At 45.6% G+C, this 17,192-nt stretch overlaps 1 protein-coding gene across 5 annotated transcripts in view; it reads right to left on the bottom strand.

Annotated features, from left to right (window-relative positions):
* The window catches only part of ABTB3 (ankyrin repeat and BTB domain containing 3), a 182,612-nt gene that overhangs the window by 110,783 nt on the left and 54,637 nt on the right, over positions 1 to 17,192 (bottom strand). Inside the window, exon 3 of one of the 5 annotated variants that reach the window (XM_050913520.1) lies at positions 15,889 to 15,921. The exons of the other annotated variants lie outside the window; for them this stretch is intronic. Coding sequence (XP_050769477.1) covers positions 15,889 to 15,921 — 33 coding nt within the window. The remainder of the gene's footprint in view (positions 1 to 15,888; positions 15,922 to 17,192) is intronic. 5 annotated transcript variants of the gene reach the window in all.

Here is a 17,192-nt window from a genome sequence, read left to right as displayed (position 1 = left end):
AGACGAGAACTGCTACACTTGAGGGATGAGGGTTCATTGTCCATCTGTCTGTAGCACAGAGATGGAAGACAGACAGGCTGCACAGGCAGGGATGTATTACACCTCCCCACAGTGCCAGCACACGGCAGCTCTGGTAGGTGCTCTGCTTATTTATTTTTTTATCTTGTGTTTGGGAAAGCTTTTACTGTACACAGCTCTGGCTTAAACCAGTGCTAAGAGCTATTCATTTGGTGTGTTTAAGAGTGTTATTAACAGAAATTCAAAGAATACCCCAGGAGAACTACTTATGAAGACAAGGCTTTCGATTCACCAGGTCCCGAAGCATAGCCCTGGACTCCCCAAATCCGCCCCTCCACACCCCCATACGCACCATCCTCAGTGGCTGCAGATGATATCTGCCCACCTGCTCCTTGTGATAGACGAGTAGGTTTTTTTCTTCCCCACGCTGTCAAAGGGCCGTGAGCACATCTGCTAGGCTCAGCCTGCACCCATGCAGCTTTTTGGCAGCCTTCCATCCCACTTGGTTGCTCCCCAGTTCACTGAGACATTTACTTCCTTGCCAGGAAGCACACAGAACTGGGGACGATCTGGCAAGGGAAGGTTGGGAAACCTCCTAACTACAAACAAGGAGTCGAAGTCTAGATGCTGGGAGTGGCTGTGTGTCCGGCCAGGCGTTCATGCTCATGTGGTGCAAGTGCAGCAGCTACAACGCCTGCACAATGCAGGGTTTTAGTAGGCTCACTCCTACCCAAACCGGCTGCGCTCTAACCGGCAGGCCAATGTGCAGGTCGAGCTCAGCCTGCAGCGGTGCACGGCCCCAGCATGGGCATCCCCTCACTGCGGGGGCACCAGGCCTTCCTCGGACCCAAGGTGTGAGCTGGTCCTCGACTACCTCCCCATCACCAGTGGCCCCCCGGGGCTCATGGCCACCCTACCTCCACCACTGCCAAACTCTGCAGAGTGTATCATTTTCTGATACAAGCAATAATAAGCCAAAATCAAAACATATTCAAAACTTTTTCTTCATATGGATTACCACCGAAATGGTGGCTAACCAGACCAGGAATACTAATTCTGCCAGTAGAAGGGAAGTGAACAAGTCACCCCACCCTCTGCCATATCAAGTTTGAGATCCGTAATGATCACTCACTACACTGAGAGCAAGGGATCAAAGGCTTATTCTCCTGAAAGCTCATCAAAATGAGCGATACGCCCATTCCAAACACTCAAGAGAATTTGATATTGGACAATTTTTTAATTTCTCCATAAAATAAACTCTCCCTCACTCCCTTTTCTGCAGACTGCTTTTGCTGAAGGCAGAGAGGGTTCACGTTGGATCCGCTGCAGATTTTGGGTGTGACACTGGTATGCTCACTGGTCGTGGGTCTCACATTTGCAACCCCATGAAATACCACCTTCTCCCTGCCACCCACCAGTCCCCTTCCCATTTGAAGTGAAGCAGTTTGATACAGTGACTTGACCTCATGTCTGCGTGCGGCAAACCTAGCATGACATACCTCCTGGGCAAGGCAAGCGCTAAGTCACAGCAATAACAAAGGTGGGCTGTGAATCATTCCTGTCCTGTGTGGAACAAGAATTTATTCCTCCTTTTTTTCCTCCTCCACCCATCGTTGCAAAAACAACTTCCAGTATAAGGCGCGACGCTCAGCATAGCTCTGCTGCCTGCAGGGCCAGTCCTCCAGCACAAATTACCTTTGCTCACAGATGATGCTCTGCAAAGAGAAGTTTCTCCACAACAGTTTAAAATCCATCTTTCCAGGCGGTCTCCCTGCAAAGCTGAAGTACAAGCCTTTTGCATGTGGGAAAACAGCACTGCTTGTATGCAGATTGCTCCTAAATACGGCATTTTAATTAAGGGCTGAATCATGTTCCAGCTTGTGTAGTAACAGCATGTAAAATAATCCCTTTAAACACCCGCTCAGCAGCAGGACAGGGAGAGGGAGGCTCTGCACTGCCACGGCTCCCCGCCACCGACCCCTTCTCCTGCATCGTCCTGCCGAAAAGGAGGGGTGCGTGGGGCAGGGCTGGGAGCAGGCAGGGGGTCAGCACTGTCCCACAGACACTCGCCACTGCATGTTTCACCCCAGCGGCTGCCCTGTGCTGCCACGGCCTCCCTGAGTGGAGGGGAGACCCTGGGAACCCACTCTTCTTCCTTCACCCCCACCATAGCCCTCCCAGCGGTTTTGGATCTGCTCTGCTCATGGGGACGGGTGGGGAGTGGGACACCCCCCCAAAAAGCTGCTGCACAGAGTCGCCTTGCTCCTGGCAGGAAGGGGAGCCGGTCACGATGCTCCTAGCCCCACCAGCAACACCACACCACTCCCTGTGACTTAAATGGGATGTCTGGGTGCCTGACAGCTCTGCAGGCCTGTGTTTCTAACAGTCATCTCAGCACCCCACTCTGCAGGGACTGATAAACCTCTACTAAAAAAAACCCAACCCACCCCACCCCTCTTTTTTTTTTTAAAGAAAAAAAAAGAAAAGAAGAAAAAAAAGAAAAAAGGGAAAAAAAGAAAAAAGAAAAAAAGAGTATTACCAAGGAACAGAGCTTTTTCTCTCTTGCTCTTTTTTTTTTTTAAACCAAAAATATAGTGCCTTCATTGTGCAATGCCAGGTGTGAATATCACATTTAACATTTAAGAAATCTGAGACTGTTTAAAGGGAAGAGAGTCTGTTTTACCCTACAGGCACAGAATTCAGAAGGGCAGGCAAGCCAGCTTCAACCTACACCAGAGGCAGCGTGGCTGCGAACAGCATCACCTGCACACAGGACATCTCCTGCAGCAGTGCTGGCCAATCCTGAGGTCAGTACCTTATTTATTTTTCGAAAGAGGAGGGGGGAAAAAAAAAAAAAAAAAGAAAGGCTCATCTTACCTTGTGACTACAGACACAGAGCTTGGGGCCTTCATCACACACACGTTAAAGTCAGTGAATTCATATTTACAAGGCAATTTTCATCTTCTTACTCTGCTCAAAGCAGAATGACTCCTCCTCTCTATCCCTTAGCAACTCCTACTCCCCAAGACCTAAATCAACCTGTCTGATTTTTCTTCTCTCTTTTTCTTTTTCTTTTCCCCAGTCTTGGAAGTTTGGGCTAAAAGACAAAAGGAAATGGTTGACAGAAGAACTAAATATGGAAATGTGCAACCTCATTAATCAACATGAAGAGCTCTCAGACACGAAGAAATTCTGACAAGGGAATTTGTACAGACTCCGGTATACTGCTTCAGACATCCTATGTATATGTACATGTACATGTACACGTATATGTATATCTCCCTGAATGGTGTCAGAGGGTGCACACCCCACCTGCCCGGATTTGAACTCAAAGGTGCCATCACTGGCCATGCCTCCCTGCTTCTCCTGTTGCTGGACCGCCCCCGACAGCACATCCTCCCTGGTGCTGCAGGAACGACCAGGACAAAATGTGGCGACCTCGACCACTGCATATTTCTCTACATGGCCTTTTTTACCTATTTGAATTTGCAATCCAGGGGAAAAGGACAGATCATAAAGCTTTACAGTGGAAATCCATGCCTGAATTGTGGTAATCTCCCTCTGCTCTGCCTTACTTGCTCCTACCAGTAGCGAGACCAAAACACAGCCATATAAAGATCCAAAATCCTAAAACAGGACAAGGGCAAAGGCCATTATAAAGGCTTCGGTGAAACTGAGCTAAAGGCAACCTTTTATTCTGTGTTACAACATTGCTTTGTCATTCACTGGTGGCCAGGAACCATGCTGCTGCTTCCCTCAGAAACTTGCCCCAGTCTGAAAATTGTAAATTGCAAAATCCTTTCTGTTCTAACCCGCCTGAATACAGCCAAGTTTCACTGTGAGGTTCAATCCATTAGCTGATTAAAAGCTATAGATCACGCTGTCTTGGACACAATCAGGCCATTATGAATAAGACCTGTCAGAAAAGCTTCCAGCACAACCGGTATCTTTGAAATTGCTAGGGCTACAGTTAATAAAACTTCACGTTCCATCGTTCTTCAAGCCCGCGATACCAACAGGCAAAGAAATTTATGGTATTCTTTGAAATTACATATTTAGAAGTCAGTTACAGGTACAGCAGCTTTAATTCCCAAACAACAACAACAAAATTATCCCAAAAGAATACCAAAGCCATTGTTGCATGCCAGCGACAGTCTGCTTATGAGAATTGCACAAAAAAAAAATCACTGATTAATTCCAGCTCCAATTTGCAGATTTGCTTCCTACAGACTAAGCAAAACTTTGAAGTTTCTCTATAGACAACTTTCTTCATATCCATCTGTTTGCTCCCATCACTCCTAAAAAACTTCAAAGAAAACACCCCTCTAACCAATGCGTCTAACTGTTATTGACCACTTTTGAAAGCCATCAGTTTACCAAGTGCAGGATTCAAAATAAGAAAAATCAGAATAAATAACAGAGTGTTTCAGGGTTTGCAAATAAATGCTGACTGCTAAACAGCAGCCACTGGTTTTCAGCATTGCTACAAGAGCTCTTTCCAAGTCACCTCCCCATACGCCAGGACTGCCAGTCCCTGGTATTCAGCAAGGCACTTCCCTCATGCTTAAAATTCAGCTGTGCCACCGAGGGTGGAGGGGGAACCTGCACGCGTCTGGGAGGCCCCACCTCTCCTCTGCCAGCACCAAAATACCACTAGCTGTAGCTAAATTAGGCAAGTAAATTAGGAGAATGCAACTGGTTTTTCAACATCCCTAAGCTTACTCGACTGTCGCCTCTGACATGAGTTCTGTCTTGACAGGGAGACATCAAGAAAACCGCCGGGTCTCCTCTGCCCAAGTAAATTCCCCCTCATTTCTGTCAACTGAAAACTCAGTCCTTATAAAAGCACTCTGTAAATGCACCTGGATATGTCGCTGTCTTTTTATTACTGTCATGGCAAGCCCCCTATTACAGGAGATTTACAAGACTTCCTAGAGGCTCAGCAAACCTCACTCTTTCCAACTTCGTACAATAAGTAAGTCAAGATTTTTCATCTGCATATTACAAAGATATTTAAGCACTTGCCTTTTAGAGCAGCAAAACCTAAATCTTGTCAAATTGCTAGCTGCACATTATTTACCTAAATAATTTACCCTTATATGCTTCAAATGATCTTCAAAGAGGCTGTAAAGGTTCCCAGTGTATTCAGCATTCATGGCCGTGAAACAAATCGTTTATGCAAATATTTTTAGCTCAGTTTTCGTTTGCCAGCTAGTTACTATGTCCGGATCCCCAGCTCACCAAAGGCAAAGAACAGAGTCTGTGATTATTTATGACTCCTTCTTCACCTGCCATTCTGCATGAATGGTACCCTGTGAGAATTTGCAAATGTTCTGCGACCTTGTGAATTATTTTATTGTAGGATATAGAAAAGCAGCTTTTCAAAGTGACAAGGAGTCATTTACAACCTGCATAGTCTGGCAAATTACTTAAGTGCAACTCCACACACATATTAGTGCTCTTCACGTGCTATTATTTAAAAATGTATGCTTATTGTTAAAACATCCTCCACTTTCAGAAAAGCAAAAAAATACGGGGGGAAAAAAAAGATTATTTGTAATCGTAGCTACATTTGCTCTCGAAAAAATCTTATCCTACAAAATATTCTTGGTCTTACTACCCCATTTAATAAACAGCTAACAGTACAGGTTACCAGATCTTGTCCATTTTGAACATTGACGAACTTAAACAACAGTAATTATCCCAATTGACAGATCACAATCAAAATATCTAAAACTGGTTTTTTTCTGCTGAAACTCTGAGGATGAAGAGAAGTGCTTCTCCAGGAAAGGGGCTTAGAGCTGAGCTACAGAATATGAACTGCATTTACTTACTTTAGAAGAGAGGGACTTGGGGGGCAACAGGAAGGGTGGTTTTAACTCTTTTTTACTCTTCAGGTCCTAAAAGCTTTCTAGTGGCACTGTGGATGCACAGTTCAGTTGAATGCTAATGAGCCTGCTTTTTTTAGACTTATTTTTGCAGAGATCTCGTAGGTAATCCATTGTAAACTGCCAAACAGAGGTTGAAAATTACTGCGCAAAGGGGCTGCAAAGCAAAGCAGCCATAGAAGCAAATCCCACAGGGGACAGGTCAGATAATGTCCGACTACCACAGACATTAAAGGAGAATCCAGAGTTTACCGGATCATGTGATTTTTTGACATTTAGACTTTTTTCCCCCCATACCCGTGATTTCTATGCATGTATTCTGTTATGCCCTTGCTGATCACCTGCTGTCATCTGAAACTGGAAAGAAAACACAGCATTTATATCAAAAGGAAACAAAACAAGTAATCACCAATACTCCTAGAAGCCTCAACCTTCAAAAACAAGAACTTGATTCCTTAGGGCGGCAAGACTGTGAAATAAGGACATAAGAAATTAACAGAATGACGACTTGACTGATAGTACCAAGTCTATAAAAGAAAGTTTTCAAGACTCATGAGCTACTTCAGTCAACCAAGCATGCTCCTTAGTTGAACTCATATATATCTAACAAACTAGTGTTACCAAAAAAACCCGCATCTGTGCCATCTGCACTTGGAACAAAAAATTCGGACAACTGAAGGAAATACTTTGATGAGGACAAGAATAATCAAAGGTCTGGACCTGTGAGAAGAGAGTGAAGTGATCAGATTTGCTCTGAGGTCAGCAAACACATCAAAGGTTGCTGCAAATAGAAATGAACCGATTTGTTCTCCGCAATGACGGTGCACAGAACAGGAACTTATGGGCTCAAACTGCAGCAAGGAAGATCTAATTTAGGCATTAGGGAAAGCTTTTTTGCAATGGTAAAGATAACCCTGGGCAGGTTTGCTGAGGGAGCCTGTGGAATTTCCCATGTTGAAGACTTTTACAAACTGAATAGGCAGACTCTGCCAAAAATGGCGAAGATATCCTACTGGGTGTAAGGGAGTGGACTCCTGAAATAATTCCCAGAGCTATTCCTGTAAGTGTATGGTAGATTCCTGGACTGAGAGATGGTAAATGCCATTATCAAGAACAGAGATTAGGAGTTCCTTCTGTTTGTGGGCAAGGACAGGAGGAAGGACAATGCTGATTCAAGTGTGGAAGGACATAATTTGCTTTCAAAACTCTCGTTGGCTGGTATTGCTCAGGCTCAAGATGGTTAACTAATGACTCCGTTATAGAAATGGTTAGCCACAATACATGAGTTGCTTGTTTAGTGCTAAACACAGACATATTAGAAGTGAAAGAACACGAACAAGGTTTTGACAAATACACAGACAATCACGTGTAGATCCTACTGCCTCAGGACCTCAAAGCACTTCAACCAGGCTCCCACTGCAGGTGCTGACATCCCCACTTTACACAGAGAGGTTTTCCGCCTGCAGCCAGGTCGTGGTGACAGAAGGTATGGACACCCCAGACAAAGTGTTCATGATCTTCCCATCCTCCCAGCACTCAGCACTATTTTAACCGCCCTGAGATTTCCAGCTGATATAAATCCACTGACTTCTTGATGACTACCTGAGGTCGCAGAGCATCTTCCCTAAACTGAAGAACGGCAGGGAGTCTAGAGGATTGAGAAGTAACTCACTGGGGGAAAAAATGGGTCTGAAATCATCTGACAGAAGACCTGCAGTGGTTGCCAGGAGCTCGGCAGGCTCTGGAACTGTGTTAGCTTCCAGATCCGTATGTCTGTGTCTTGGGTTTTTCCACTAAAAATGGGGGTTTACAAGACTAGAAAGCTACCATTGATGAACATGGGAACCCAGGATATGAACAATGTTTCAGCCACCTCTGTCTGCCCTCTGTTTTGTATTAGAGGACACTTATTTTAAAAAAAAAAAAAAATAAATTTGCCATGTGGGTGTATTTATAAATAAGTCAAGTAACATTTCCACCCAAATCTAATCCTAAAATTACAAGTACACTTCCATCTGAAAGGAATGACAGCACAGTTACCTTTGCAGTAGCATCTGCTCCAAGCACTTGCTCGCGTGTTTGCTGTCCCCAGCAAACAAGACAATACTGGTCCAGTGTAAACGGAGGCTTGGGAAAGGAGATAACACCCCAAATCATCATTTCTCAGGCTCACCGAAGAGCTGGTACAGATTCGATAAACAAACTATTGAAACTCTCTGACAGCGGTCAAAAGGGAAATTTATTCCTTGAGTCTCATTTCCAAGTTTATGAAATATGTTGGACTAAAAATCACTCGTTGCACACTAGCAACACTTCAGAAAAAGACCTTTTGAAAGCCAGTTGCCGTAAGTAGCCGGGGTCACTCGCTGCCAGCCGCAGCTTCCTGCTCATGAGGACTTTTCAGATGACTCCGAGGCATAAGCCTTGTCACCAGAAACTTTATTTATACTGTGCTGAAGAAACACCGAACCAACGTATTGGGTTTGTCAAAGGGACAAAGACTCAGCAGCACGCAGCGCACGCCTTGTGCAATGATGCTCAGCTCCAGGCTTTTCCTGGAAGACATCACTTGCTCACACTGGGTACCACTTTCCTACGTGGTTTTGAGCAAAGGTTTTGGCAGGACCCCGAGAACCGGGATAACGAAGGCGCCCAATGCGCCCGTTGGGCGCATTGGGCGCCTTCGTTATCCCGGTTCTCGGGGTCCTGCCGCCCACCAATGAACACTCATCCAGCCACTCCATCCAGGTCCCTGCACACAACGTGACCACCGTCCTTGCAGGCATCCAGCTTTCAGGTCCAGCATTCCTCGGCACCACCTTTCAGCAGCAGGCTCTCAAATGAGGACAGATTGCAGCCCTGTTTTTATCCCTGGAGGTTCAGCCTCTGATGTCTTACCTTATAAGCATGCACGCTACATCTTCAGACTAGCCATCTGAAGACATCTTCAATATGTTTCAATCACTAGATTGCCCACAGAGCTATTATTTTCCTACCTATTTTAGCTGCTGGAGTAATCTGACAACATATTTTATCTAAAACCTCCTCCAACCTAGTAAGATTTTACTGTGTGCTGCATTTGGTACAATATAGCCACGAAACATGGATTTCCCTTAGATATTAATGTCAGTTCTGCCTACCCAAGGGATCACTCCTGCCAACGTGGTAAAAGACATTTTCTTGTCAAACCTCTGAATACGGAGACATCCTTCAGCACAGGCCCCAAAGTTTCCGAACTGTCTAAGAAGGAGTAGCTGCTCATTAGAGATTTTTTTCCCAGGACAAAAAACTTTTTCGAGCTGAGAATTAAATTTAGTTTACCTTTTGGGGATCTCTCTGTGCCTGGTAAGTTGGAAGCTTTACAGGCACAACTAGTAGCAGGGAAACACACCATGGGACACAACAGACTGAACAGGACAGATTTTCTACTTCTCTCCATTTTCCCTCCCTTCCTCACCCCAACGCTCCTCTTACCATCTCCTCGCAAGTGATGTGGTGGTAGATGATGAGGGAGTCCATCCTGAATCTCAGAATCTAATAAAACCCTCCTGAAATCAGAACATCTCAGCAAAATGGCTCTGCTTCAGCAAAACAGTGTCGTTAATTATTTAGAGAAGTGCCAAAAATATTCCAATTAGACTCAGTCCTATTATCCTCTTGCAGCTGCCTTTGCTGAGGCACTTCCAGAGCTCTTTATCCTGTGTACCTGCGATCTTAAAACTTTTCTAAAGGAAAATGAGTAACAAAAAGCACCTGAGTGCCTGTCTGAAAACTGCAGCTCTGGACCACCTACAAAGATGTGGCACTTTGTGCCCTGTGGCCCAAAGCTTCCTCTCAGTTGCAAGTATACACTGAATCCAAGAAATTTATGTAGAAGTTTGTGTTTTCCATCATTCTTGCTCATCTTCTTAAGGATGCTGCTGTTATATGTACTGGTTTTGGACATCAACTCAACATTTTTTTAAAAAAATAAGCTGACAGCTAATTTAGTTTACGTTTTCATCGCCCACTCTGATGGATGGGATCAGGTCTCCAAGTCTGACTTGCAGTACAGGATGTGGTGCTTCCTGAACCTATTGCTACATCCATAAAGGCCATGTTATAATCATGGCAACATTAATACTGAGCCTACTGCTACCTATTGAAAGCTAAAGGCAATACTACTGAAGAAAGCATCTATGAACTATGGGATATGATATATCATCTTGGCATTTTTCTGAATGATAATTCAATTCTCTCCATCCTAGAGATACACAAGCTTTGCTCAGGTCAATCAATCTGTTATCAAACATAATACAGCTACTTGGAGTTCCAATTAGCAATGAAGATTAGGCGAACATCAGTTTAACTTTTTATGTATTTACATATAATTAATTATCATGCAAAATGTTACTGGATAAAAAGATAAGTCTATATGAATGCCTCTTTTTGATTGCCTTGCATGGCACTGCACCTTGCTTTTCACTCATCCAATATAGCTTTACTGAGTGCTCATGCAACCGTTTGCCTATTCTGAATGCAACAAAAATTAAGATTATTTCTAACTATTCATGTTAAATGTCCATTTGAAGATGTCTCATACCAAATCTCTAGACCTGAAGTAGGTCAACTAAAGTACAGGTTAGAGTCAGATGGCACCAATTTTTCAAGGGCTTTGCTCAGTGATTTTCTTGGCTATCCTCTCAAAACCAAAAATACCACCCAACATGGACAACAAGATTTCAGACCCTACCAAATCATAACTATGCAATGGGTTTTATATTAAGTAGCTGCAAACCCAAAAGCAGGCGAAAAGAGAATCATTACTGTCATTTATTAAATCAACAGCATAAGCTATTTGGAGAAGGTCTATGTTTTGAATTACACCTGCACTGGACCTTACGGAACTGCACCTCAACTTCAACACGGTTTCTCTGCAATGCCGCATACTAAACCACCACCAGCAAGAGACTAGTAACACGACCCATGGCACATCTTACTGCTACTTCTGCAGTCTGGAGAATACTATCCATTCTCAAAACCTTTAACTGCAGTAAGATATTGCCAGGTGATTCAACAGTAACTAACTTCTTGAAAAGCACAGCTAACATCACCATTCTCTAAAGCTCTTTCCTTCAGACATCATCTATTTATACACACTTAGGCATCGACTCTAGAAAGTAAACTACAAGCTTCTGCTTGCCAGGGGGTGGGGGGTGAGGGGAAAGATGAGTGGAAAGCCTGCTCTGATTTGAAATCCTGTATTTTCCTGTCTTAGGCAAGGGAAATTGGAGGAGAAAGACATGCTTCTCCGCTCAACTCTTCCAGCCCCATCAGCACATCCATCCTGCCCGTGTTCCCATGTCCCACAGCCAGGGCACCCCAGCTCCTGCCCCATGGGGTGCCCAGCCAGGATGGCTCCGTTCCCTGCACCAGCCTGCGGGCAGGACCCTCCTGAGCCGAGCACTGTCATTCCTGACCAGGTCTCTCTTGTTTGGTTCCAGGCTATCAATCACCTCTTGCGAGAAAACGCCTTTCCAAGCTCCTCCAGCTGGGGTAATGCCTTTGGGACTGGTTCTTTGGCTACGCACCGCAGCAGCTCCCCTTTGTACCTCAACCCCGCCACGTGTGCCAGAAAAGCTGTCCCCACAGACTCCTTAATAAGAACAAGCGATGACTCACTGAATTAAAGCACCCTTAGTCCTAGTGGCTACAAATTTAGCACAGAACTGCAAAGTTTTCTGCTGAGCTTCAGCCTGCCCTTGATTTCCACCCAGCCTTGCCGAGAGCATCCCAGCTCAACAGAGGAAGGATGCATCACCCTCACAGGCGAGCAGTGGGGAGGGCAATGGGAGGAGGCTCCATGCAACCCCTGTAGCTTGGCATGGTGGCTGGCCAGGCCCCCAGGGCCCCCAGGGGAAAGAAACAAAACAAACCCCCTCCCCTTGTTCACCAGCCGGGTCCCAAGGGCTGCTTGCAGCCACAAAAGCTGCTGCTCTGCCCCCACAGCCTCAGCCCTGGAAGCGGCGTGGGGACAACCGCCCTCAAAGCCCTTTGCCACCACCAGCGGAGGACCCACGGACAGAGGCACTACCCTCTGACAGAGTCTCCTGCCCCCGTGCCCCTGCCACGGCACTCAGGTGCTCTTCTCCTCCAGGCAAACATTTCCATTTCCTCATCACACCCGAATCTCCTCTGCGGTCACTTCCCCAGCAAATTTGATTAGAGCTACACATTTTCTCACATCCTCTAAATAAAGAGTGGGTTATTCACATCCACAGTTGCTCTCCTATACATTTGTTTATCCAACCATTTACATTGGCAAGCAGTCACCCTTGTAACCATTACAAACTAACTATTTGGTGAGACCAAACCAGCGTGTTGTCCTGCAAACAGCCACGGCCCACTACTCCTGCTGCAATAACCAGCTTTTTGCACACACTCATTTAAGCTGACATTTCTCCCGAGCAGTTTCATTATCCCGGCCGTCAGCCTGCAAGTCCATCCCCCCTTGGGAAAACTCTGCCTTCTTGATTGCCTCGTTCCTTTGACCCGTGGCAGGTCCGGTCCTGTTTGCATTCAGCCTCCCCTGGGTCATGTAAAACTAAAGGGGGAGCGGGGGGAACCCTACGAGAGGTGCAGGCTTTATATGCTAATAAGTCCCACGTTAGCGCTTGATGGCTGACGGGCAGCCCGGTGCAGGCAGCGCTGCTGCAGGGCAGGTTTCGGGCAGGAGCAGGTGCGTGGGGCCCAGAGGCATGTGTGCACCTCGCTAATGGTCTTCAGACAGGACATTCCAGCACCTCCGAGGTGACCCATTAATGACTTGCAGGATGCAGTAATGAATATAAGGCAAATAAGTCAGCGCACGGCCGGCAAGTCAGGCTATTGAGCCCGCACTTCGAAGAGAAACCTCAGAAATGAGACCTCTGCTGTGTTAAAAGTATTGGCAACGGTACGTAAATGTGTTTTTATACATTTATAGACATTTCCCTCACTGCTACCGCTGACTGTGCCTGTGCCTGAATTTCCTGGACTAAACTACAGAAACCACCACTGATACGGCTGTTCGAAGCCTATGAGGAACTGAATGTGTGGTGCATTTTAAACAACACACACTCTATGCTATTTATCAAATTACTGGGGTACTTTTCCAGAGACCAATTTTGCCAGTTTTGCTCTTTGCTTCAGCAGTGCTCCAATCAATTGAGAAATCAAGAGAGTCAACTCTGGGATCAACGAGTTACTTAGGCAAATGGAAAACTGGAAAAGGACCTGAAAATCAACGAGAAAAAGGACCTAAAATTCTCCCTTAATCACTCTTGATACTATGATGATAAGAGGCTTATTTGTACCTTGGAAGGCTGAATTTTTCTCATCCCTTTTGAGAAGCAAAGTGAAAGCAGCGAAACAGAGAGTATCAAAACCAGGCATGAAATGGCACCACGAAAATACGGCACAGTTATGCACAGATAAGCAAAAAGAAAATACCAGTGATAACAGGTGTGTTTGGCAGGGAGGGGACTGTTTTCGCACTGCAGAGGAAAGCAATTAGAACTGCCTAATATCCCAACCACTTTCAAAGGGCTGCTTTGTTTGATTTTTTTTTTTTTTTAAATGGTGGCAGGGCCAAGACAAATTTTGCCAACATTCAAAACAAGTTTTTGTGATGCTCGTAACACTTTCCCGCTGGAAACGGAGGGCAGGTTGCTCTCCATCGGCACGTAGCCAGCGGGTCCCTACCGGTGCACGCAGCACCCGCGATGCATCTCTCACCCAGAGAAGAGGGGAGAGATTTTTTTTCCCCTAGATAATCTGAGGCTTCTTGGGGAAACCCATGTATTATTCACTAAAAATTTCTAATACCCATTAAATTATTGCTAAAGGTCAACATTTAATATTCCCCACGAGAACGGATGTGTTTTGTTGCCCTTCAGAGTAAATGTTTGCAATAACATCTCTCTAAGTGCAGGTCACCCTTCCGAAGAGGAAGAGCGAGCCAGTTGGGGCAGGGATCTGCCCTCCCCCCTGTTTTCCACCATCAGCTTTAATTTTACTGTTTTAATTCAGTCCTCAATGCTTGCGGTCGTAAAGAAAGTCCTCGACGTGACATAGCGATAGTGAGACTGGCTGGGGCACTCTGAGTTAACTTTTCTTCAGAGGGGAAGGGGGACACCTCTTAAATGTCAAAGAAAGGTTGGGGAATACCAGCTTTCAGCCTGAATTACCAGATGACTCACTCCATCTCCCCAGTTTCACATCCGCCATCACAGCCTTGAGGTCAGCAATGCCGTGGAATTTACGCACAATGACGTGAAATGCCTCAGGGCTGGACTTTCCTGGGGGACAGAGCCTGCTCCTTCTATATACTCTCTAAGGGCCCAGCAGCTACAGCACCCTATTGAAGAGCAGCCTAGTCGTGGGCAGTTTCTGCTCCCTAGAGCTGTGGCTCTAAGGAGCCATGTAGCTCTAGGAGACATGTCCAAGCAGTTCTGCACAGATGTCCCTCCACCTCTTTTTTAACTCCTCATGCTGCCAAGCTGAAGACTTTTTCAGCTACGTGGTTCTTCCTAGGATCTCTCCTCCTTATTTTGTGGAGAGCACGGAGATTTAGCATCCTTGCCCTAAGCGCTCCTTCCAAAGGAGTGGCAGAAGAAATACATGTATCTCCCAGGGGAAGGAATTAAGCTAGTATCTCACTGCAAGCATCCTTCAAGGTGATGCTGACAATAGTGTCTGCCGTTAATACGGCTGCAATAGCTTATATATATCAGCGCGGGTACCCAGCTGGAAACATTCAGAAGCATCGATCCCAAACTCCCCAACGCCGGCACTAAAATTTATGGCCAGGCTACCTCCCGATCATCAGTGTGCACGTTGCCCGCATGAGATATGAATATTTGCCATCATCCCCCCGCCAACTACTCTTGCTCCTGCAAAAGTAGATCATTTAAAGTCAGTGGGATCTATGCAGCAAATTTTCAGTATCTATTCCACCCTGTTGATAATGTCTATAAATTACTTGAAGAAACCAGCTGTAAAATTGCTAAATTGCTGATGACATGAAACTGAAGGGAGTAGTAAATACAAAGCAACCACAAGAGAGATCCAGAGGGATTCGGATCACTTATGTAACTAGGCCAGTACACTGAAAATTAAATTTACTGCGGCGCAAACGTAAACTATTGCTTAGTTATTGGAAAACTGCAGAAGCAAAAACCCTGCACTTCTGAACTGAAGCACAAGAGAACAGGACCATGAAATAGCAGCAGACACCTATCAAAAATCTCTCTTGAAGGAAGAAAACTAATCCAGCAGAGCCGCCGCTGTGATGGGATCTGCAATAGCTGGGAACAGCACAGCCCTGGCAGGGGGCTGAGCAATTTGCTGATCACACTCCGCTTGGAGACTATAGAGCAGGTATGAGAGCAGGCTGCATGAGGAGGCTGCAAACAGAAAACATACTTTCTTAGCAGGCAGAATTGCTGTTTGATTGCGAGCCCCCACCGAGGGCAAAGCAAACTGCTCGGGGACAGGACGAGAAGCTCCCGGAGCCACTGGCCATGCCTGTGGCAGCCAGGAGGGAGACCCCAGGCACCAGCCCAATGAAAGCTCTGAACTGAGAAATGCACTGAGGCAAAGAAATGCATGAAGGGGTTGTGGATATAAATAATAGCTTCCCAGATTATCTAAGTAAGGACTAATTTGTCTCAAAAAGGCATGCACAATCACCTGTGCGTTACTTCATATACCGGTTAAACCCATGAGAGCCCAGAGGCTGGAGTTCAGGGAGAACAGGAGCACAATGCAGCAGTCTGGTAATCCCATCAGGGGCAGCTCCACGATAGCCGTGACACAGCCCAGGCAACGCCACGACACTGACACCAGGAGCTGAGGGAGCAAGGCGAGGGAACTCGCCTGCCCCAGGGACCAGGAGCCCAGCAGCAAGGGCTGCCCCGGCAGGGATGGCCACTGCGCAGCAGAGAGGAGGAAGGGGGGATGCTGATGGGGGGAGAAGCCAGCAGCCAAATCTCGTCTTTTCCCAGCGTGACATTTTTCCAAGGCTTTGCACTTCACCTGCATTGTGCAGAACCTCGCAAGGATGGAGAAGAGGCGTGCCTGCCACCAGGCAGCTTCTCTGCCAGACCCCAAATCCTTGCTCCCAAAAATATCTCACCTGGGCCACGCAACATATTTCCCCTTAATCTTGCTCTTGGAAATATCTGAGCTGTTTTGGTTGAAATTCCCTCCCACTCCAAAATTAAAATAAAATACACAGAAGCGTCGGTTTTGCTGACCTTCTTGGGAAATTTCATCACAGGGATTTACAATTTGACAACACGAAAAACAGCCGATAAAGTCCCAAAGTCAGTCAAGGGACTTGATTTGCAGAGGTTGTTACAGGCATTGCATATTACACAGACATTTTAAAACTACAGAAGCAGAGACGGGATCCCCACTGTAAAACATGTAAGAACTGTCTAGCGGCTACAGAGAAGTATGTGCTTCGCTTTAATGTAACAGATCACCGGGCTGATGTTCCTGCCTCCAGCAGCAAGCAATACCTGACACTACAGCAAAAGGTGAAAGTCGTCAGGCTTCAGTGCTGCCAGGTCCTGAGCAATCCTGTAAGGTGCCGGGTGCCCCCACCTCCCCCAGCCTTCACAGGGTGCCCAAAGATGCTCAACGCTCCCTTAGCCACTTGCGGGGCCAAGGCACCCAGGCAACAGTGCAATGCGGCAAACCATCTCTCCTCATCTCCGGAGAAGCAGTTATATCCTGAAGCATGAAATTTGTCTAGCTCTATTTTCATATGCATAACAGAGTATCTGACATAAAATTATATAATCCCTAAAAAAAAAAAAAAATTGAAATAAAAAAATAATTTTGATACTTGACTCAATGGCATCTAACAACCATGAGGGAAGAGAGGAAATTTAAGGAAAAGATTAATTTTTAAGTGGAAAACACAGAATGGCCTCAAAAAGTAAAACCGTTATGATAAAGAACAATATTGAAAAGGTAATTAAAAATGTTATTAGACATAATTTCAGGAGAACAGAAAACAAAAAAATAATCAGCGTTGATAAGCCAAATCTCCCACTCTTAGATGTTCTTTCACACGTGAAATTTTATTGTCTATAAATCCGTACCACATTTTGCAATAGAATAGAAAAGCTCAGGTTTTTTTCATTTTCCATTTTCTTTTCAGAAATGTAATACGGTTAGCTGACTCCGTTAGCTTAATCATTGCCTCTCAATCCGAACGGGAATTTCCCAAACGTCTTTCCCCTTCTTTACCCAGGC

The sequence above is a fragment of the Gymnogyps californianus genome, chromosome 1 (genome assembly GCF_018139145.2).
Source record: "Gymnogyps californianus isolate 813 chromosome 1, ASM1813914v2, whole genome shotgun sequence".
Classification (NCBI taxonomy): domain Eukaryota; kingdom Metazoa; phylum Chordata; class Aves; order Accipitriformes; family Cathartidae; genus Gymnogyps; species Gymnogyps californianus.
This window is presented reverse-complemented; position numbering and strand designations above follow the sequence as displayed.